Genomic DNA, 23,682 nt, shown 5'->3' with positions numbered 1-23,682 from the left:
TTTTTAAAAAAAATCATTTCTATTCTTCTGTGAGCACAATACTTAAGCTGATAGAGTAATGGAGTGCAGTTTTCTCTCATATATACTAGAGATCTAGGCCTGTTTCTCCTGGGGATACAAATGTGACTAAAAATAAATCCTGCAGAAAAGAGTTTGTGGGGAGGTTAAGTAGATTGGGAGTGAAGCTGTGTGGGATAGAATGTGACTTTATAAAAGTTGGTCTTCAGATCCCTCGCCATTACTGATCCTTTTCTCTGGACAGGTTCCAGTTTGTCACTATCCTTTTTAAACTGCAGTGTCCAGAAGTGGAGACAGTATTGGGGGTAAGCTATTAGGACATTTAAGAAGAAAGATCACTACACCTGTGCCAGCAGAAATGCATGTACCTTTTCTGCGGCAGTCAACTGTAATGTTGGAAGCAAATCACAGTGTAATAGGTTCATGTGCTCCGTTTGCCCATGCAGTTACATATACGCCTACAGTTTGAGTTGTTGTGCCAGTTACTCCTCTGATGTTTGTGTTTGTTGTTTCAGGAATACACGAATGTCAGTGTGTGTTATCAATAGTTCAGATCAGTTGCTCATCATTCTGCATTGAAAATAAGGAAAACATCACTGCCTCCAGTTCCATGATGCAAAAGAAATATTACAAGGTGCACTGGTCCTATGGTTGTAAAACACGCTAAAAGATGTAGCCTTTAAAATAAGGCATTATAAATAGGCCAATTTAATGTATATAGAATATTATCTACTGACATGTTTTTTTAATGTGCAATTGCTTTGGAAGGCAAGAGTAGCCTTAGGTTTTGTTTTTAATTACATTGAAACAAAATATGTTTAGGCATGTCAAACTTTTATAGTTCATAATGAGTTTATTGCAAATAATAATTATGGGTTCAGTAATTAAAAGTTTAAAAATTGCTGCTATTTTATTTAATATAAATGATAAATCAAAGATTTCTTTTGCCTTTATATAAGTTAAAGTTAGGATGTGTCAAACATCAATCTTATGTTTCATATTACAGTAATTGTATATTAGTAAGACTTCAAGCATGGGAGTTGTATGGGTATAAAGCCTCTGTCAAGTTAAAAAAATCATTGGCTAAGGGCTGAATTTCTTTTGTTGTTTAATATGCTGTACATAACGTACACATACAGAAGTAATTTATAATAATAATTATGAAACTTTATTTAGGGGAGTTCCTGCAAACAAGAGTCTGTAGCACTTACTGCTGTGGCATTACAAGATCAGATTTTACATAACCTTCAGCTGCAGAATCTTTCATTAGCAGATCCTTTTAAGTCAAAGACACAGAGTAAAAAGGCTAAATACAGACGTGTGAACAAAAAGACAACCAGAGCAGTAGTAGATACTGGACTAAGGAAAAGAAGCAGTCGCCAGCAAAAAAATGAAGATCCAGAAAAGGAATATGTTCTTGATTCTTGTCCTCAACCTCTCACTTTAGGTAAATCATTATGTTCCAGTGTGTAAACTTTTGCTTTTTAAGAACACTAATTAGATTACCGTAAGCAGATGTTCTTTTACGTATTGCAACACAACAGAAGAGCCTTGCTGGTTCTTACAAGCAAATCCATGTAGTCTGCAGTTCATCTCTTTCCAGCAAGGGTCAGCTAGATGTTTCTTGGAAGCTTACAAGTAGGACATGAAGAGAACAGCTCTACCCTGTTTGCCTGAGCATCTGCTGTTCTAAGATATACTGCCTCTGAACCTGGAGGTTCTAAATATGGCACATAGAAGGAAACTTTAAAGATTAGGGCCAACAAAATCTCTTTTGTATCTGAAGGCAAACCTAATGTATGAACTAAGGTGTTCATCATTATCATCAGCAGAAATAAATTGATTTCAGCAGTCAAAAAAATGCCACTAGGATTATGGAAATTGCTGATGATGACATCTTTGTTTATCCTGTTCATATATACTGTTCACTTAGACGAAAAAATAAAATCTCAGGAAGACTAGGACTACATACATGTGCATAAAACATAATGTGTAAATTGTTTCCAGTAGCTTAGACTTTAGATTAAAGAGTAATGCCCTAAACAATGAATGTTTTTTCCTATCTTTATATATGTAAACTGATTTTCACTGTGCTAAAGGATCACAAAATACTAGTCTACTAGTCATAAAAATCCATTTAGGAAGAACGTTCTTTATATCAGTGACTGAAAATACCGTGCAATGAAGCTGCATTAGCACCATCTAGAGTCAAATTCTTACTATAAATGGGACAAAAAGTTGAACAACTATTGCTTTTATAAAAGACAGTTACTAGTCTGGGCATAATTTTTTAAAGTTAACCTTTACCTACCCCTTGCTCAAAACTTAACAAGTCATATTTTCTTAATGATTTGGGGGCAAACCCATGAATAATGCCTGTAGTTAAACACCTACTTCAAATCAAGAAATGGCAAGCATGCCTCATAATAAAATGCATGGCTGCAGAAGCTTAGAATCCTGCCTCAGGAAACAGGAGTTGGAGAGGCAACACATAATATTGCCATGAGATAACATGTTATATTATCTGACTGACAAGCAGGAAGACCTGCCCAGCTGCCACTTTTACACTGTTCTGGTTTTCTCTACACTTCTGTACGTCACTCTTATTAACCCAATAATAGAAATATATTTAGCTAGCTAACTTTTGGTCTCCTCCCTCTTCACAACCCCCACCCTTAACTGTTTTTAAAAGCTGTGATTTTCCATTTCATGATTGTGCCATAAAAAAGTCCAATCCTGCAGGCACATAAACACTTAGAAGGTGTGTAAGAGGTGTGCGTGTGTGTATGTATCAATACATTACAGATGTGTCCTGAAACAACAGTGAAAGCCAAAGCAACATCAGTTCATGATCCACAAAATTATTGGAGTTGCACTGAAGAGAATCTCTTAAATGTATTCTCTTCAGAGAAAGCTGGTAGAATGGAATCATTGCAGAACAAAGCCCAACTACCGCAAAGGTTGAGAAAAGCAACAGAAATTTCGCTCTATATCCAAATCTATATTGCATGGTTTAGGGATAAGACAATAAGCCTCTGGCAGGGATTGGCAGAGGTGCACTAATGTCACAGAGAGGTGGATGTGCACAATAGTTGCTAGCTGTTTTTGGTTGCGCTGCAGAGTGTCTGAGGAGACAGAGGAGTTGAGGATAGGAAAAGCAATGACCCAGGTAAGTAGGAGCCAGGGGCCTAAGAAAACAGGAGACCAGTTACAATTTAATAATGAATGGATTTGGCTCGGTTAAAAGTTCATTTAATTGTGCTGAAATAAGTATAGGAAGAGCAATTTGAATTAGGACACCCATTTGAATGTTGCAGCACAGCCATTTGGGAAATCTGCAAAAGAACTGCAATCTTGTAATATTAATATTAAAATATTATCCTTAAATTGAAAGTCTGTTGCAAAATTCAAGTCTATTTGCTGATTCCCAAGAAGTGAAAGATAAGTGCAGAATGTAAAGATAAGTGACTGGATGCTCATTAAGATTTGGAGGTGGGCAATCACATACTTCTTTGGACAAAGGGCTTATTGCGGTTCCACAATTTACAGTGGATAATATTTATTTAAGGTTTGCGCACATCTTGGTTCCTACAGCATGGACCTCCATGTCAACCCATACACTCACAGTTCACTACCAGCTTGAATTCTTTTGTTGCAGTCTTCTTTCTGATAATATCCTAAGTGGATTTTTTTTAAAAAAATAGAAGTGTCACACAGTGCAATCTTTTATATGCCTACTCAGAAGTAAGCCCTAGTTAGTTCAATTGTAGTTCTAATAGTAGGTAAGGCAATATAGCATTGCAGTCTTACATTTCAAAAGTTAACTATCTTACGTTTGTTTATTAAAATCACTTGTATCCCAACTTTGCACTGCATAGCAAATGCCCAAGCCATTGTACACCCATGTGTTCTTGTCCAGTTGTGATAGGATGGGCCATTTTTGATCAGACTTGTATTGCCCTGTCTGGACAAGTAATGAAATCCTGAATGTGCAGTCTTGTGTGGCACGTTAAATAGGAGTGGCTATCTAAGGGAATGTTTTCTTCATAAGATATTAGGTTGGTTACATATTGGCGCAAAGTAGAAAGAGATCTGAGTAGGATTTGCCCCATAGAGCTGGTCAATTCAGTCTCAGCTATGAGTTGATGAAGAACTGCTGGAGTGGGATGGGATCTGTGGTGCAGTCACATCATATAGGCCAAAACCAGATCAAGCTGTCACTGGCCCTGTTCAGAAGACACCTTAAGCAGTGGTGCTTAAGCCAAAAAGCCTTAAGAACCGTGGTTAAAGCCATCTTCTGAACAGGGTCAATGCTGTACAGTGTAAGAAGAAAGTCAATGAATAAATATAGGGTATGAGAAAGGATTCTAAGAAACATTTATTTATGCATTTATTTATTTCTATACTACCCAATAGCCAAAGCTCTCTGGACAGCTCATAACAATTCAACTCTGCTAGATCTTTCACTAATGAAAGAGAATTAACAAACCCTTCAATGAACAGTTTGTTGAACTGACTAGATGACCAATGGTGCAATCCTATAGATGTCTATCCAAAGGTCTTCACTCAGCCAGAATCACATCTTTCTGTTATGACAGACCAACCTGAGTTTCTGAGAAATTCATTTAACTCTTTCAATGCTCTTTCTATAAGGCAATATATGTGGGGTAGTTTCCAGGTATATTTAGAATTTTAAGTATGATTTGAAATCCACCGAGTAAGATCTTACCGTTCTAATTTTGATTCTGTATTTTGCTCACTGCCATCCAGCACTGCATTTTCTCCCAGCTACTAACTTCAATGAAGAGTTTTCAAAGGTACTGCTTGACTGAGAAAAATGCAGCTTACCTGTTAAATTCCTCTCTCAGATGGCACATCTGCCTACCTGAACAATTGAGGCTTAAAAGTAAATAAAACAAATTAGCTGCAGTCCTATACACACCTACCTGGGAGTAAATCTCATTTAACACAGTGGGACTTGTTTCTAAGTAGAATGCTTAGGATTGCACTGTTAATTAATATTTTATATAAAGCTAGATTTTTACACGCAGACCATGTTAAATTCTGGTAGATTCAATATATATCATTAGAGTGTGTATCTGTGTGCATATGTTCATGTGTGCATATATTCATGTCGGTCAAAGCTTTTAATGATACTAACTTCTGGTGATACTTCGTGGAATGAAAGCCAGACTCTGCTGCCCCCCAAAGCTCTTTCCAACAGGATTCGATCTTTTCACTGCTTATTGTGCTATCTTTTTTTAAAAAATAATAATGGATTGGCTAATATGCTAGTACCTTCATGAGACCCTTCCAAATTATGGTGGAATAAGAGCTACAATACCCTCCAAGGACTCCAGTGTATATCTAATGGATATATGTGCTTATATGACTTTTTAAAAATATACATGAAAGCAAGGAATCTCCCATGAAGAAATAATCATAGAATAGTAGAGTTGGAAGGGGCCTATAAGGCCATCGAGTCCAACCCCTTGCTTAATTCAGGAATCTACCTTAAAGCATACCTGACAGAAGGCTGCCCAGCTGTCTCTTGAATGCCTCTAGTGTGGGAGAGCCCACAACTTCCCTAGGTAACTGGTTCCATTGTCGTACTGCTCTAACAGGAAGTTTTTCCTGATGTCCAGCCGGAATCTGGCTTTCTGTAACTTGAGCCCATTATTCCGTGTCCCGCACTCTGGGATGATGACATAAGTTTCATTAACATATTACGGGCTTTGTCTGTAGCTCAGAAACTGGGGTTGGCGGAACCTCCTGCTAAGCCACTAACCATGGAGGAATGGGAACATGTGAAGCAACGGTCCATAAATCAAGGAGATTCTGTTCAGCCTTGTGCCATATGCAGAGAAGAATTTGCACTTCAGCCACAGGTATTTAATCCATCTTTTTGGTGTTTTGGCAGATATCCTATAAATATGTTGAAATATTGACTGAAATCACAGTCAAAACTTGGATAAGCGCAGTTGGGAAAGGCTAACTGTATGTGTAATATATTGATTTGCTTCTTTGGAGTGGTACACATGATTTTTCTTTTTGTAGCTACATGTGCACCAAGGACATGTTTGTTGAATTTGTGCACTAAAAGCGTTAAAACAGTTCCTTAAGCCAGGGCGAATGTACCTGAGCAATAATGGAAACTGTCAGCAAAGAACTGGCAACATCTTTTCTGCTTTCTGACACTATGTATCTTGTATAGCTATTAGAAACAGGTCAGGTTCAGGCCTTGTCATATATCCAGAGATACAAAGATTACCGAAGAAGATTATTGGTCAAAATCTTGGGCTAACGTCAGATAATAAATGCTACTTCCAAATCTACCTCTCCTTTTTGTTGTTGTTTGTTTCTTTGTTTGTTTTCTGTGCTTTCCTTCTCTCCCTTCTTCCTAACAGGCAAGAAAACTTATTTCCGCTTAATTGTGGAATGCTCCACAAGCTAGTGCAGGTGGCCACCGCTGTAATAGCACTGACTCATACCGCCTCTCCTACTTGATGTCCCAGATCAGTATGTGGCACCATCATTATTATTATTATTATTATTATTTATTTATATAGCACCATCAATGTACATGGTGCTGTACAGAGTAAAACAGTAAATAGCAAGACTCTGCCGCATAGGCTTACAATCTAATAAAATCATAGTAAAACAATAAGGAGGGGAAGAGAATGCCAACAGGTACAGGGAAGGGTAAGCAGGCACAGGGTAGGGAAAAACTAACAGTAGAAAGTAACAGTAGAAGTCTGCACAACATCAAGTTTTAAAAGCTTTAGGAAAAAGAAAAGTTTTTAGTTGAGCTTTAAAAGCTGTGGTTGAACTTGTAGTTCTCAAATGTTCTGGAAGAGCGTTCCAGGCGTAAGGGGCAGCAGACGAAAATGGACGAAGCCGAGCAAGGGAAGTAGAGGCCCTTGGGCAGGCGAGAAACATGGCATCAGAGGAGCGAAGAGCACGAGCGGGGCAATAGTGTGAGATGAGAGAGGAGAGATAGGAAGGAGCTAGACCGTGAAAAGCTTTGAAGGTTAACAGGAGAAGTTTATATTGGATTCTGAAGTGAATTGGAAGCCAATGAAGAGATTTCAGAAGCGGAGTAACATGGTCGGAGCGGCGTGCTAAGAAGATGATCTTTGCGGCAGAGTGGTGAACAGAAACCAACGGACTGATGTGAGAAGAAGGAAGGCCAGAGAGAAGAAGGTTGCAGTAGTCCAACCGTGAAATAACCAGTGCATGAACAAGCGTCTTGGCAGAAGAGACAGACAAAAATGATCGAATCCTGGCAATATTATACAGGAAAAATCGACAAGATTTAGCTACTGCCTCAATATGAGGAATAAAGGAGAGAGAGGAGTCGAAGATAAAGCCAAGGCTACGAGCTTCCTTGACCAGAGTAAGCGTAACATCATTGACAGTAAGAGAGAATGAGAGATGAGGAGAAGGTTTAGGAGGAAAAACAAGCAATTCAGTCTTTGCCATGTTAAGCTTCAAGCGACGATGAAGCAGCCAAGCTGAGATATCTGAAAGACATGCCGAGATACGATCGTGAACATCAGGAGAAAGTTCCGGAGATGACAGATATAGTTGTGTATCATCGGCGTACAGATGATATTGGAGACCATGAGATTGAATAAGCTTGCCCAAGGGCAACATGTATAAGGAAAACAACAACGGGCCAAGCACCGAGCCTTGCGGAACCCCTACTGAAAGGGGAAAGGAGGAAGACGAGCTGCCATTAGTCAACACGCTGAAAGAGCGACCCGCTAGATAGGAGGCAAACCAGTTATAGACAGAGCCACAAAATCCAAGGTCATGAAGGGAATCTAAGAGAAGATCATGATCAACCGTGTCAAAGGCTGCAGTTAGATCAAGGAGAATAAGAACGGAATAATGGCCTTTAGACTTGGCAGTAAGGAGATCATTGGTGATCTTAGTAAGGGCTGTTTCGGTGGAATGCAGAGGACGGAATCCAGATTGAAATGGATCCAAAGCAGAGTTACTAGAAAGAAAGTCAAGACAGCGAGAGTAGACCGCACGCTCCAGGATCTTTGAAACAAACGGCAACAAAGAGACAGGTCGGTAGTTAGACAGAGATAGCCTATCAAGAGTAGGTTTCTTGAGAATGGGAGAGACTGTAGCATGTTTAAAAGCAGAAGGAAATGAACCAGAGGACAGAGAAAGATTAATAATATGTAGCAAGGAAGGGAGGATAGCAGGAATAAGATTAATAAAGACGCGAGAAGGAATCGGATCACGAGAACAAGTGGAAGGCTTCGAAGAGCGCAGTATTGTAGACAGTTCATCCGCAGAGACCGAAGGAAACGCAGAGAAATTTGCAGGAGGAGCTGACAGATGAGGAACAGGAACTGGAAGAGGAGCAGAGCTGGCCAGATCAGAGCGGATAGTTTGGATTTTAGCATTGAAAAAAGAGGCAAAGTTGTTAGCAGACAGAGAGGCGGGGAGAGATGGCGGATTAGGCTTCAGAAGAGAATTGAAGGACGCAAAGAGCCGCTGAGGATGCCTAGCATTTGACTGGATCAGCGTTGAGTAGTACTGCTGTTTGGCCAGTGAGATGGCAGAAGAGAAAGAGGAAAGTACAAATTTGTAATGGACAAAGTCTGCCCGGTCCCTGGTCTTACGCCAAAGGCGTTCAGCTGCCCGGGAACAAGAGCGAACATGACCTGTGATCACATCACAGGTCATGATGTTGCACTATGTCAGGGGGAGGAAACCACATTGGTTCCAGGGGCCAGATTGCCCACTGGATCCCACACACAGGCTGGATGACATCTGAGGCTGGAGCCCATCCCCTGGTCCGATTTGCTCATCTCTTACCTTTCCAATACAGGGAGGTGGAGGGATGAACAGAGCGCACTCGTGTGGCGCTTTCAGGACTTCATAAGCACGCTGGCTGAGTGAGCCACTGGCCTCACATAAGATAGCCAAGGGATCAGCAGAGCACACTTGGGTGTCACTTCCAGAGTCTGCTGAGCCCTGTGGTCCAGACTCAGGTAGTTCCTGAAAGTGCCAACTTAGTGCACTGCCAGCCTTATTTTGTCCTCACCTGCACCACATGGGGCAGGTGTGAGATGAGCAAAGCACACTCAGCCAGAACCCTTTGTTACCTTCTATCCCAGAACAGAGATAACAAGGGGATTCCTTTCCTTTCTCCTCTCCAAGTCACCTGCAGACCAGAGGACATGGATTTGGGAGGGCCCTGCAGAGTTTATGGTGTTGTGGTGTTTCAGTAAAATGACTTATTTGATAGTGGAATGGTCCATAGGATCAGGCTATCAAGGTGGTACGAGGAGAATGCATTTATTATGCATTTAGCTCAGAAAAATGTAAGCAAGTTTATTAATTGATTTTTAAAAAAATGTGGCTATTTTCACAGATTTTACACTTGGAAGAAAATAAAGCCAAAATACTTCTGGTTCTCCTTTCAGCTATTACCTTTTTAACCCCTTCATTTTGGCGTACTCAAGAAGACACACATCCTTTTCACAAAGGATTGTTTTATTGTTATTATCATATTGTAAAAGGCATGCCGCGTGATCATTTTTAGGCCTTTGGATTGTACTGTGAATATTGTAACTACTTGCAATAAGGGGGAAAGTTAATATAGGTTAGGAAACTACATATCAATGCATTATTTTGAAATAGTGGAAACTGTATTCACTGCAAGGTTTTTTAATTCTTCCACATCCAATATGATTAATGCTCTAATACTCTGCAGTCCTAAACATTTGTATCATCCTGTCTACTGACAACACCAATATGACATCATGCTTCTGTGTTGGCACAACAATAGCACCGAAGTGTCCCCAGCCTAAACATTTATTTATTAAATAACATTATAATATAACCATGCTAGCTTTGTGTTTAAAAATGTAAGGGTTAAGTGTAGCTTGCTTAAAACATGAGATTACAATATTTGTTTTTTAAAAGTCTATATTTTTGGATTGTATCATTTGTTTGAACTTATTTGCCCACTTTAGAAGTAGTTATCCCCACATTGTTGAAACACAGTGCATATATCTGCTGTGTTTGTACCACCCCTCTGGTAAATGTCCCCTTAGTCCCACTTTCATAATTACATGTGTATGAACGCAAGTTCGTGTGTGTGAATGAGGATGTGCAGCAACAGTAGTATAGAGCTGTGCAAAAATAAATTACAAAGCCCCTCTTAAATAAGATGTAGAATATAGAGGATTATGCAGTTATTTACCCATGCCAGACAAGGCTTTGGATTTGTATAGTCTCTGCTCCCCTACCCCAGTGCCACATGGCAAACTAGTTTTTTTTTTTTTTCAAATTAAATGGAGTTTTAAAATCTTACACTAAATTTTCTTTCTTGATTTGAAGTTGCAGATTATTTTTCTAGCCAAAGCTCCCAAAATGTTAATGTAAGGTTTGCTAGAAGAAGAATTTAAACATTGCAATTGAACCCTAAAATAGTCTGTTGTTGCAATGAAAGCTACTATTTATCTGTCTTGCATTTGGAAACGTTCATTAATTATAATAAGAGTATTACACTTTTTTTCCTATGAGGTTAAGTTTCATGAGGTGTTTTTATTCTCTTTGAACAGGTTTTGCTTTCATGTTCTCATGTGTTTCACAGAGTGAGTAAACCTTGCCTTTATCTACTAAAAGTGAAATGTGCATCAAATCAGTGTTTTAAAATGGATTGTGACATAAATGTATGTGAATTTAAAGTGCTGAAATAAGTCTATTGTTTCTAATCTACACAATTTGAAACAATTCAGGATACTGTTTTGAGACAATGTCCCTTATCATGTTTTGAAACGTTATCATTTGTATGAACAAAGGCAAACATTTAAATACCAAGGCTACATGTAGTTATGCTCCCTATGTCTTAGTTATTGCCAATGAACATTAACTACATGTAACCTGGCATAGCATTGCAGCCTGTCTCAGAATAAACAGTTTGAAAGATTTAACAGTAAGTAGCTGTTTGTTTATCATAGTTGCCTCATAGTTTTCAATTACAGCAGTTTATTAATATAAAATTATATTCCTGTTAATTGATGAAGACCTGCTTAATGCAATATAAAGTCTGAGCAGTGCTTCCACTCTGTTATAATAAGAACGGCATAAAGCTTCTGGGAAACGTGGAAAAGCAGGGATAGATCAGGAGCTCCTTCACCCCATCCCAACTTCATTACTTTGGAATAATGTATTTCCATAATTTAAGCATCATGACATTCCCTTACTCCTGCCACTGAGCAACCCATGCACATCCTGCATCCACAAATTCTGTGAATAAATCAGCGGGGGAGGGGGGTGAAATGGTGACTAATTTCAAGTTAATGCTGAATGTTATTTTTCCAGGCATGCTTGAAAGCTTTTGAAAGGTTTGCAGGTAAAAAGACCTGTCCAATGTGTAGAAAGATCCAGTATCAGACCCGAGTAATTCATGATGGAGCACGCCTATTTAAAATAAAGTGTGTTACAAGGTAAGGATGACTGGCAAATGACAAAACAGTTTTCACTGAGAAATACTTGTTGAAAAGCCTGCATGCATAGAAAATACTGTGCAGTGCACTGATGGATGCATTTTTAACACTCCAGAATTAGAGAATGGTACTTCAAAGACTTGAGTATTATTATTATTTTACCATCTCACCTAACAGTTTTATACTTAAGTAATGATGCAAAACTTTCACATAAATGTTCAGTTTGAACTGGAGAGTGAGTAAATTTAAAATTAATGTGGATTTTGTTCAGAAAATTATTTGGGGGAAGGGGTTCAAGAACATTCCAAGGAATCGTTTCCCAGTTCTCGGGCTACAAGCTAGTAAAAATTGTAGTTCCCCCCAATTCTAAGTGTTGATGCATGCTATGTGGATTGTGGCAGTACAAATACCAGAGGATGCTTTGGCTGGTGCTTATGACATCACACACAAACCAGCTATTTATAGCAGTTTAGCAATGGCCCTGGGGTAAAATGGAGAACCATCTGTCAGGTGGATTCCTGCATTGAGCAGGAGGTTAGACTCGATGGCCTTATATGCCCCTTCCAACACTACTATTCTATGATTCTAATTCCCCAGCACCACCTTCTGAGGCTGCTTAGCTTAGACAAACTCATGTGGCCTACTTTGAGATGTAAGGTTTTAGTTGTATGTGCATGTATGTTTTAACATTTTATAAATTTTATCTATTCTTTTTTATATGACACACTTTTATATTCTGTGTATAACTTTTGTCTATGTAATTGGCTAAAACCTGTATTTGGTTGCCTTCAATAAATTGATTGACCTTCTGAGGCCACTTTCCCAGGAAGAACCAGAACCACCATTACACCAGGCCTCTTAAGCCCAACCCAGATAAATGATCCAGAAGGATACTATGGTTGGTAGTATTGAAAGCCAATGAGAGGTCCAGGAAGAGCAACCAAGTCTTATTCACTCCATTCGTTCCCAGTATAAGACATTAACCAGGGCAATCAAGGCTGTTTCCATCCCAGTATCATGCCCAAAGCCAGATTGAAAAGATCTAAATCAAGTGCACATCCTGCATCCCAGACTACATGCTCCCCCCAAGTCCTTAATTGTGCCCCACTAGGGTGCCCTGATCAAATTCCCACCCAATTTCCCACCAATTGTACTGTTGTTCTGGCTGCCGCTACCACTTCCACCACCACCAATTGCTAACCTTCTCACCACCCCCAACTCCAGCGATCCTGATACAAATAATTTTACTCATGTGTTTATATGTGTACATACACATGTTTGTGCATGCAGCCCTCACAGCTGAAAAGATTGTGCATCCTGGTTCTAAATAAATTGCATCATCCAATGCTGTCTGAAGCTGATAAGTCAATATATGCTGCAACATGTTGGTCAGGAAAGCACTGGGTGGAAACCAATGGATCTAATTTAGGTTTCCTCAGTGGTGGCTTCACCACTGCTTCCTTTAAGCATGTGGGAATCGTGGCATTCCTCAAGGAGGCATTAACCATATCCAAGATCCAAATATCCAGCCCAGCCCTGGCAGATTTCACAAGACAGAATTGGGAAGTGTCCAGAGAACCAGGGATGGGTCTCAATCCTCCAAGTAGTTTGTCCACATCCTCATTTTGCACAAGCTGGAAGGTATCTGGAATAATGTAATTAAATGATACACTAGTCTCATGCTTCTCTGGCTTTGTCAAAACAAAAGCACCCAAATCACCCAAGATAGGAGTATCTTTACCTGTAAAATGGTCAACAGCAAACCTTCAAGGGTTCAAGCTGATTACATCCCAGAGCCTACACTGAGGAGGCCTTTGACTGCCTGAAACAGCTCCACTGGATGACCATGAACAGATGCAATGGTGTCAGCAAAATATCAGTGCTTCCCTACCATTTTGTGGTCCTTTTCCTTATCCCCCACCCTTTAAATCCTGAATATTAGGTGCTTGATCAATGCAATACGTATCTAGCCTGACTTAAAGAAAATAAACAAGATTCCCTCCTTGACCCCCACCTCCTGACTATCTGTCCTGCAGGAGGAATGGGAAGTCCTCCTTTGGATGGTAGTTTTGACAATGCACGTACCACAAATAACCAGCTGGCAGGATTTTAAACATTTAAAAAGGCTGGATTATTTATTAGAAATATTTGCACACCACTTAATATAATAAATTCTCTAAGCAGTTCTTGAATAATGTCACTAACTAATAACTGGCAATGTCCCTAAAGGCTTGAATAATATTACTAACTATAGAAAATCTTTCTAACTTAGTAATAATTGGTGTGAAATAATTAAATCGGAAATGTCTAGCCTTAGCCTAGGAATGCCTCTTTTAATGCTAGAGAGTCTGCCATGCTTCAGTAATGGTGGGAAATATGCGATTCAGATGCATTGTGTATGCATTGTGGCCACATTAGATAGCACCAGCTGTGCTGAGCAAATTCAGTGGTGAGCCATTCTTGTAAAGCAGCCACTGCTGACAGAAATGAACGGTTTTCTATTCTACTTTCTTGTCCCAAGCTGGGAGACACCACAAAAACTAATTTAAAGCTTGCAAACCTTAATTATGCACTTATTTCTATTCTGGGTTTTTGGATTTGTGAAAGATCTGTATTTTTCCATGTCACAGAATTCAAGCTTTCTGGAGGGGACACATTGTTAGAAAATGGTATAAAAATCTAAGAAATACAGTGCCTCCAAAAGATACCAAGTTAAGAAAAAAATTCTTTGAGGAAAAGGTATGTTTGGCATTTTAAATTTCTTAATTGTGGTGTTCCTGTCCCTCCTGCCCCAAATGCATTATTGTTCTACAAAAGCAAAGATCCATCAAATAACTTCGAATAAATGATAACTTATCCCGGGGCGACCCCCGGGATCGTCCCTGTGCATCCACATGATGCACAAGGGATCCTGGGATCAGGGAGAGATGATCCCTCCCTTGCCCCGGGATCTCACCCTCCCCTTTGGGCCCACTTTTTCCACAGTCCCGGGCTGAGCCTGAGATGGCGGAACATGTGGCCCATTGCCGCGGCTTGACCTGGCTCCACGCAATTCCTCGTGGAGAGCCACACACGGAGTGCAGCGCTCCTCAGGAGCGCTGTGACCATCAGGGGTGAGGAGTAGGGAAATTAAATTATTTTTTAAAAAAGGACCTACCTTTGCGCACAACTGTGCGCTCCTGTTTCTTTAAAAAAATTAAAATGGCGGGCGTGACGCCTCTCTTCCTGAGGTCATCGCGCCTCACGTGTAAACGGAGGAGGGATCTCGCGTTAATCACAACGCGAGATCTTCCCTCCTCCATCGCGGACTATAAGGTAGGTCTAGCTAAGGCCTTAGTCATACTTAGAGTCAACTCTGATTTCAATGGGTCTACTTTAAGTATAACTAAATCTGCTTCTAATCCAAGACTTTAGAAATTAAATAAATAAATAAAGACTGGTTTATTAGCTGCAGAATCTTTCTTCTATATGAGGTTTGTTTTCTTAAACTTACACCTAAGTTTTCTACTTTCTCTCTCTCCTGTGCAGCACATGGTGGAAAAGCTTAATAGTTACAGTGCTTCAAATTTAATTTTGGTTTTATTTTTGAACTTTTCATTTGGGATGATGTGAAGGAATTCCTCCACTCTGTATAGCAACCTACTACAGAAAATTAACTTGAGGATGTTACCATGTGGAGTAATTTCAAGTGACGTTCATATAGGGCAACTGTTTCGTGTGTAGTGGCTACCTATCACACAAAAGAAATAATTCATATGATTTAAAATACTTTTTACTTGATTCTGTGGGTATGTTGCATTTGCAGTTCCATAGAATTCTTCAACTATATTCTCCTGGAAATATTTAATTGTTGGGCAAAGCCACATTCTGTAAGTGGACCATTTTCAATGCCCTAGTGATGGATTCAGTGCCAAAAAAGGGCTTCTTTTCCATTTCTAGGGGTGAGCATGAGTGTGTTCATTCCAGAGCATTAGAGACACAAAGTAGTTACAAGATGGGCCCATTTGCACAATCAGCCTCCACATGGCCTCGCACCACCCACACTGCCCGGGTTCGGATGACACAAGCTGCTGCTTGAATATTCAAAAACTGCCCATACACACTCTGGCTCACCATGGCTTAAACATGCAGCGGTGGTTGTGTGACCTGGGTCATTGTATGGGTTCACTAAGAAAACACACACATTAAATGATAATAACAAGAATCCATCACCTCTGGCTGAGGGTTTCTTCCCTCCTGTGCTCTCTTGCACTCTCTGACTTTTCAGGCTTGATTCATGTTGCTCTTTGATGTAGCAAAATCACCCTATGATGACTTTACTGTCAGTTGCAACTTATGATATATTGGTTGAATGTTCCCTCGCCTAGTTAAAAAACCACTGCTTTCAATGTTCTGCTCTGTCCCAGTAAATACCAGCTCTCACCATGTGAGGGCATATTCAAACAATACATTTCTTAAACAAAACTGATATGGCGAAATCACCTCAAGGTCGTTTTATCAAAACATATTATTAACATGCCCAAAACATAACATGTTAATCAGATTTCAGTCGTTATCATAAAAGGAAATCTGTAGAACTTGAAAAGATGCAGTGGGGGAATTAAAGATAATTACTTTTTGAATACAAAGAACTGTAGGTTGAGTCAAAGCTTTTGAGTTCATAGTACCTGACTGTGATGCAGACTGTGTCCACAGCTCCTACACGAGGAAGCATTCATATTCATTTGAATGACAGAGAGCAATGGGTGTTTAGGCCTTGAAGACTAATCCTCCATTTTTCCCTTTCCTAATTTTCATATGTTTTCATTATTTTTGTTTAAATCAAACCTTCCACTCCAATTCTTCCTTAGCTGTCAAGGCCTTGACATTATCTAATACAGGGGTATACAACTAAAATCACTGGCATTTTTATAGTTTTAGTAACTTCATTAAGTTACATTAACTGTGGGAAAATGTATTAATTTTGACAGTGTTTACTTTTTAATCCATTCTCTTCTAACCTCTTTTTTCCTGCATTCCGGAGCGTTCGTTCTATGTACTACTGTGGTGCTTTGACCCCCTTTCTGTTAACCTTCCTTCCTTTAGCTCCCTTAGTAGCCCTCTAACTGTCTCTAAGTGCAACTCCCATTTCAGCTATTCTCTATCCCACCCCTCAGTTTTAGCTCTGCATGTGGGAAAGGGCCACAAACAGTATTTTGTATTTTCCTTGGGCCCTGCAAATAGCCAGGGAGGAAGCTGCAATTGGCATCTAATAGATCAGCCTTCCTCAACCTGGGGTGCTCCAGATGTGTTGGACTACAACTCCCAGAATGCCCCAGCTGGGGCATTCTGGGAGATGCAGTCCAACACATCTGGAGCGGCCCAGGTTGAGGAAGGCTGTAATAGATGGTCTGGTTAAAGGACCAGAGTAGGCATGGCCCCGTGAAAGACGGATAGTATTTCATTCCTCCAGTATAGCCTACCCTGCCTTGAGCCCACTCATACAAGACTCAATGAACAGTACAAATCAAAAGCATAGGTTTGCCCTTTTCTCAGCATCAGCTGTGTGGAACCCTCTACTTATCTACAAGCACCTACTGATGGATTCAGCAGCTTCAACTTTAGAAACCTATTATATAGCTTGCAGACAGAACATGACTTCCATAGTTAAAGCACCAGAACAAAATGGGTTTCCCTTTGCAACCCACACATAAAGGAGTAGGCACACAGATCTCCATTAAAATGTGGAATAAAAGGATATATTTCATTAGCAAGTGAAAGTTGCGCTGCTCACTTTCAGTCTTTGTAGGCTTAATGTCAGTTTCATAAGACACATAAGGCTGCAATCCTCTGCACATTTACCTGAGAGTAAGTTCCATTGCCTATCATTGCACTATCAACGTTTTATTTTATTTATTTTCAACATTTATATACTGCCCATGCAATTATTTCTTCACAGTTTACAAAATTTAAAATGATAAAAGGCTAAAGACTAAATATAGAGTAGGTATAAAAAGATGATTTTCAAAACGAGACTTGTTTCTAAAGAAACTTTATAAAATGGAAGTCTTTGTTTCTCAAATGGTACAGATACAAAGTAATGTGCAAGGTGGCTCAGTAAACTCTGTGTGTGTGTGTGTGTGTGTGCGTGCGAGCGAGAGAGAGAGAGAGAGAGAGAGAGAGAGAGAACACACAAAAGCAACAGTCTGGTTTTGTACTGGTAAAGAAATTCCAGTTAGTCCCTGTGTTTGGAATGTTAAGTAGAGTGTATTTTATTTGTCTGACAGTGGTACAGTAGCCTTTTTACATTAACCAATTCATGATCTTACTAACTTAGATCAAAGGGGCTGCAAAAGGTTACTGCAACCAAGGTATGCTAATTTTTAACACTAATGTATACAGAAAGTGAAGTGTTGCCTAGAATTCAGTGAGTAGGTAGTTAAGTTCTTTGATCCTTATCTGTAAACTATGCTTGTATATGTCATCTAATTGAAGTAAGGTATTTTATTGCTGTAATTAAATCTTTTCAAATGCGTTACATTATCTTTAACCTAGCTAAAAATGCATACCTTTGTTTAGGAAGCTAATATTATTTGTAAAATGGTGCAGCTCACTCTGGTATCCTCCTTGCCCACCACGTGACTGCTTCCCAAAGAGTTTAATTTAAATCTTACAAACTGCAGAATGGTCTGGGAGTTTGTTTAGCCATTTGACTTCCTTTATCACATAGAGATGGCAAACATTCTGTTGCTAACTTGATGTGGCACCAGGCAGCAAGGCTAGGAGGATATTAAACCAGTAAAAGCTTATCAACTGATTCATTGATACGCTGTAAATTCCAGCCTTTTCATTTTACTTTTAAGTCAACACATTAGTAAGCAATTTGCTGACATAAAGATGGATTGCTTTAAAAGGGCTCCCCTTTGGCAGACAAAGTTCATCTTGATGCTTTGTGTGCATCTTTATTTAATCATGTTCTTGGGCGTCATCTAAAACCTGTGACTGATGGTGCTTTACTTATAGATAAAAACATTTAGAATGCCTTCACTTTGTCATATTGTTCAAGTTGAAGGGCATGGGGGTCACAAAAGTAGACACAAAATGTATTACTCAAGCAGTTTTCCACACAGCATTTTTGGGGAAATTAAGATCTCCCGTTTTTAAATTGGAGAAGTGCTGTTTTTATCTGTTAATGAATTACTTTTCCTCTGAAGAAAAAATAAATGATTTGGATCCTGAGTTGCCTGCAAAGGTTGGGAGGGGGTGTTCCTGCCAACTCCCACCTTCAGCTGCAGCCCCCCCCCCCCACTACACACACCATATCATACATCATTCCAATGTTGGTCCTCCAACCAAGGAACAGATTGGGGGTGGGGGCATGGTACAGCAAGGAGAAGAGGGAGGTGGGAAAAACCTGTTCGGTGAATCTGAACACTCTTCATGGAAAGGTTAGGATCTAAGGCATTGATTTTTAGTCCAATTTACATTAAGACCAAAGTCAGAGTTGATGATCAATGGGATTATCAAAGGATCTTGGATATTTTTACAAGTGAATCTATAAGCATCGTATTGTCTGTAATTTACAACTGTATGTTAACTTGGCATACAAACCAGAAGTGAGCCATTTTAAAGCTCAGTGTACTTTCTAATGAGCAGAGTCTCTTCATTTAAAATTAGAGAGATTTGAGACATGCAAAAAGCTATTAAATATCACTCATGAAAATCACTTCACCTACCTGGAGTACTGCCACATTTATAACAGAGCAACCGGAGGGCCAAACTACACACAATGTTAGTCATGTGTTTAAACAAGCATGTTTAATCTGCCTGCTTTTATGTTAGACAAAAAGCAGCTGCAGGGCCCCGATCTGGAATGTGTTCTGGACTGGAGCTCCCTGCCAGTTTTCTTCTGAAAATGACCCCTACTCCAACCTGGCTACTGTTTGACCCAGAAGGTGCAGTTTACTGCAAAGATAGCTATGGCACTGCAAGAGAACAGACCCTATCAGCAGTCACCACCTGCCTGATTTCTGAAGGGGGACCTTCAAAGATGATCCTGACAGTCAGATAGATTAATTTGAGAGCAGACAATCTGTTGCTACAAGTGCAGAGCCAGAAAAAAAGTATTACTGTATTTTGCTTCTACCTCTCTGTGTTATATCTCATGGAAGATGGGTCACCCCCATCCCTATTTCAATCCAGCTAAGGAGATGCAGCCTTCCACCCACACAGCCCTTTGTGAATAAGGAAGCACATCCAAATATGCATCCATATGCAGATACATTGCACACATTGTACATTTGGAAGAACATCAAAGAGGATATGCCATTGAAAACAATGCAGTGTGGATAGACTAAGTCTTCACTTGCTTATGAATGTTGTATTGGCATCTGTTCCTTGAGGAGGGAGGAGCCATAGTTCAATGGCAGAGCAAATATTTTGCATCCAAGGGCTGGAAAAGGCCACTGGAGACAAAGGAATAACTCTGTTAAGTGGAATACACAGGGCTCATTTAGATGGACCAGTGGCCAATATAAATACAGAGCTTTAAAGCAGCTGCTTGTAGCTTGCCAAATGTTTTGGCTGACAACTTTTATCATCCCTTACCATTGGCTATGTTAGCTAGGACTGATGGGAGCAGTAGGTCAAAACATCTGGAGAGCCCAAGTTGCCCACCCCTTCTTTAAAGGATTGTACACGGCGGGGAAAGTGGATGGAGAATTTATTTATTTATTTATTTATTTATTTATTTATTTATTTATTACATTTTTATACCGCCCAATAGCCAAAGCTCTCTGGGCGGTTCACAAAATGTATGCATGACAGGTGTATTCTCAGCGGCCAGTTGCTCCACTGGTGTTTCTTTCACTGCGAGAGACTTCCTTCAGCCTTGTTCCTTCTTTCATGTCTGCATGCAACACACCTACTTTACTAATAGGAGGTAGTGATTAGCATTGGTGAATAGGGCAATTGTAGGTACTCTAAAACTACACTCATGGATCTAATCACCAATACTAGCAAGCTTTTCCCACTGGAATATCAGGCAACTTTGGCATACCATGTTTAAGAAATTGTAGGCTGACAGTAAAGCAACCTAAAGGTGTGTGTTAAATTTGATTACAACTTTTGCAAGGTAACGTAGAATCAGTGGATTCTTGTTAGGCTATGTAACCCCTATTTAAGCCAAATGGATGCAACCCTGGCATTGATGCCCCATAGGCCCTTCAGATATCCGCTTGTAGCCGATTACGGTCCACTAACAGGAGTAAAACCTTTTGTCTCACCCTTCAGTTTACAGAGATCTGCCAACGATTATTGAATTCATATGATACTCACGTAGATGAGCTCTTCTCTGAAATTGATTCTACTGTAGCTGCAAGCCAAGATGTGTTTAGACAACTAGACAAGACCTTGGGCCCACTCATAAGTGAAGTTGAATGGGAAAAGATACAAATGCAGGTTGGTTTTGGAGACAGAAATGCATCTGGGCTCAACCTACCTTAGGCACCAACTCTTCACTCCTGCACTTCATTGTAATTTGACTTCTAGCAGCCTTTTTTGTGTAGATTATTCACATTTGTATCCTCCTCTTTCTCCTCTATCAGTTCAGAGTGCTTCACAGATAGCTCACATTTTGTCGTCACAGTAAACTCGTGAGGTAGGATAGGCAGAGTTCACAACTTCATGAACAAGGAGTTAGAATAATCCCTTTCTTCTTTTCCATGTGCAACACTGCTTCTGCTATACCAACCTTACAGACAATAGTATCAGTGTGACTTGTTCGGACAGCAAGACCAGCTACTGATGTTAAGAACATAAGAGCCGTGCTGGATCAAAGCAAGGGTCCATCTGGTCCAGTATTCTGTTCACACAGTGGCCAACCAGCTGCCTATGGGAAACCCACAAGCAGGACATGAGTACAACAGCATCCTCCTACCCTTGTTCCCCAGTAACTGGTACATAGGCTCACTGCCTCTGATACTGGAGGTAGCATATAGCCATCTGGACTAGTCGTCTTTGATAGCCTAATCTCCATAAATTTATCCAGTCTGCTTTTAAAGCCATCCAAATTGGTGGCCATCACTGCATCTTGTAGAAGTGAATTCCATAATTTAACTATCTGCTATGTGAAGTACTTTCTTTTACCTGACCGTAATCTCCTATCAGCTTCATGGGATGACCCCAGGTTCTAGTAGTAGGAGATGGAGAAAAAGGGCTCCCTATCCACTTTTGCTACACAATGATTAATTTTGTACACCTCTTCCTCACCTTTTTTCTTAGCTAAACAGTCCCAGTTGCTGTAAATTCTCCTCATAGGGGAGATGCTCCAGCCCCTTGATCATTTTAGTTGCTATTTTCTGCACTTTTTCCAACTCCACAATATCCTCTTTTTTGCTGCGGACCCCACAATTGTACACAGTATTCGAAGTGTGGTCGTACCATAGATTTGTATATGGGGCACACGATATTGGCAATTTTATTTCCAATTATTTTTCCTAATTATGCCTAACATGGAATTTGCCTTTTTCATAGCTGCCACACACTATAGGTTGACATTTTCATGGAGCTGTCCACAACCCCAAGATCACTTTCTTGGTCAGTCACTGCTAGCTAAAATCACATCAGCTTATTCTTGATTGTTTTGCTCCAATGTGCTTCACTTTATACTTGCTTACACTGAACCACATTTGCCATTCTGATGCCCATTCTCCCAGTTTGGAGAGACACCATTTCTACACCTGTCTTTTTCCCAGGATCGTCCCGGGATCATCCCTGTGCATCCAAATGACACACAGGATCCCGGGAGCAGGCAGTGACGATCCCTTCATTTGCCTGGGATAATCTTTAGGTGCAGAAAGGGCCAGAGTCTTTTAGAGCTCCTCACAATTTTGTTTTGTTTGCAAAGTTATTCCTGAAACTTTAACTCCATGACCAATCTTAGAATTCCAGCATCTCTGTCCAGAACAAAATGTATTTACTTTATTTCCTGCATTAGCCCTACTAACATGATACAGCAGAAATCTTTCCTAAATTTTTATAAATGTGGATTTGCCCCACATTCCATAATTGAAACATTTGGAATAATCTGAGACTGATTAGACCACACATGACAATTTACAAGCTGGGTAAATATTATATAGTGTCATTTGGATTTTAAATGCATAAGTATGAAATTTTGCTATTTACACTCTCTAATATTTTCTGAGGTTAACTCTGCTTTTTGTTTCAGGCATTCCGGCAAGACATAGTTGACTGCCCAATTTGTATTATGCCACTTGTCCACCCTACTCATCCTCAGGATGGATTTTCCCAAGACATTTCTCAATCTTGCGGCCGTCAGACTATTCTGCTCTCCTGTTCACACATGTTTCATAGTACCTGTCTTCAAGCTTTTGAAGAGTTTTCCTTGGGAGAAAGACCCATATGTCCTTTATGCCGCTCCTGTTACCAGAAGAAAATTCTTGACTAACAATTTACTATAAAATATCAATATTTGTTTTTAAAAATAGCAGAAATAGTAAAACTTTTCAAATCATTTTTTATTTTGCATCTCAGCATAAGTTGCCATTCAAGTAGATTACTCCCCGTGGGTGCATGTATGTCTGGAAAGTGCTGCAACTGGCCTAAGTTGATGTATTGTTATGACCCGGCATCTCTGGGTAGGGCAACAAAAGATTCCTATCTGAAATCCTGGAGAGCTGCTGCCAGTCAGTGTCGACAATACTGGGCTTAGATGGACTAATGGTCTCACTCACTATAAGGGAGCAACCTATGTTCCGAATACCCTCAAAGCTGTCTATGCAAGGAACATGGGGAACATTGTACCAGATCTTGGACACAAAATGTAAACACTGATTTGTTTCCCCACTTTAATCCATTTTCTTAAACCTGAGACAATAACAAAGGATGTGAGTAATATACCACTACTAACAAGTGGACCATCATCTCCACGATTCATCCCCTACCACTCCTGGAATTCCCATTAGTGGGGAGATTTCCATTCTTGTGAAGGAGTGAATGCTGGCACTTGCAGGAAAGGCTTACATTCTTAAGCAATCCAAGGGATCATTTCATTAAGCATCCAGTAATCCAAACAAACACTATTGCCTATTTTAGCACGTCACCAAATTCAAACTATTAAGAGTTTTGCACTTCCTTTGCATCACATGCTCGCATGTGACTCCCATGGGTACTACCTGATTAC

General features: G+C 39.9%; 1 protein-coding gene across 1 annotated transcript; it reads left to right on the top strand.

Moving 5' to 3' along the window:
* The first annotated feature begins 546 nt into the window (after window positions 1-546).
* RNF32 (ring finger protein 32) lies at window positions 547-22,980 on the top strand. Its single transcript, XM_063145735.1, has 8 exons — window positions 547-652; window positions 1,195-1,465; window positions 5,764-5,906; window positions 10,611-10,643; window positions 11,374-11,498; window positions 14,129-14,237; window positions 20,769-20,936; window positions 22,708-22,980. The coding sequence occupies exons 1-8, from the start codon at window positions 629-631 to the stop codon at window positions 22,945-22,947; spliced, it is 1,113 nt and encodes a 370-aa protein (XP_063001805.1). The 5' UTR covers window positions 547-628; the 3' UTR covers window positions 22,948-22,980.
* Window positions 22,981-23,682: the final 702 nt, after the last annotated feature.

Source organism: Elgaria multicarinata, chromosome 1 (genome assembly GCF_023053635.1).
Source record: "Elgaria multicarinata webbii isolate HBS135686 ecotype San Diego chromosome 1, rElgMul1.1.pri, whole genome shotgun sequence".
Taxonomy (NCBI): domain Eukaryota; kingdom Metazoa; phylum Chordata; class Lepidosauria; order Squamata; family Anguidae; genus Elgaria; species Elgaria multicarinata.
The sequence above is the reverse complement of the archived record's forward strand: the minus strand, read 5'-3'. Positions and strand labels throughout refer to the sequence as shown.

Bases quoted from the DNA above. Each gene is read 5' to 3' on its own strand.
- RNF32 (XM_063145735.1), top strand. From the start codon at position 629: ATGATGCAAAAGAAATATTACAAG. The intron at 11,499-14,128 runs GTAAGGATGACT...TCCATGTCACAG, and splicing joins AAAATAAAGTGTGTTACAAG to AATTCAAGCTTTCTGGAGGG. The intron at 14,238-20,768 runs GTATGTTTGGCA...CTCACCCTTCAG, and splicing joins AAAAATTCTTTGAGGAAAAG to TTTACAGAGATCTGCCAACG.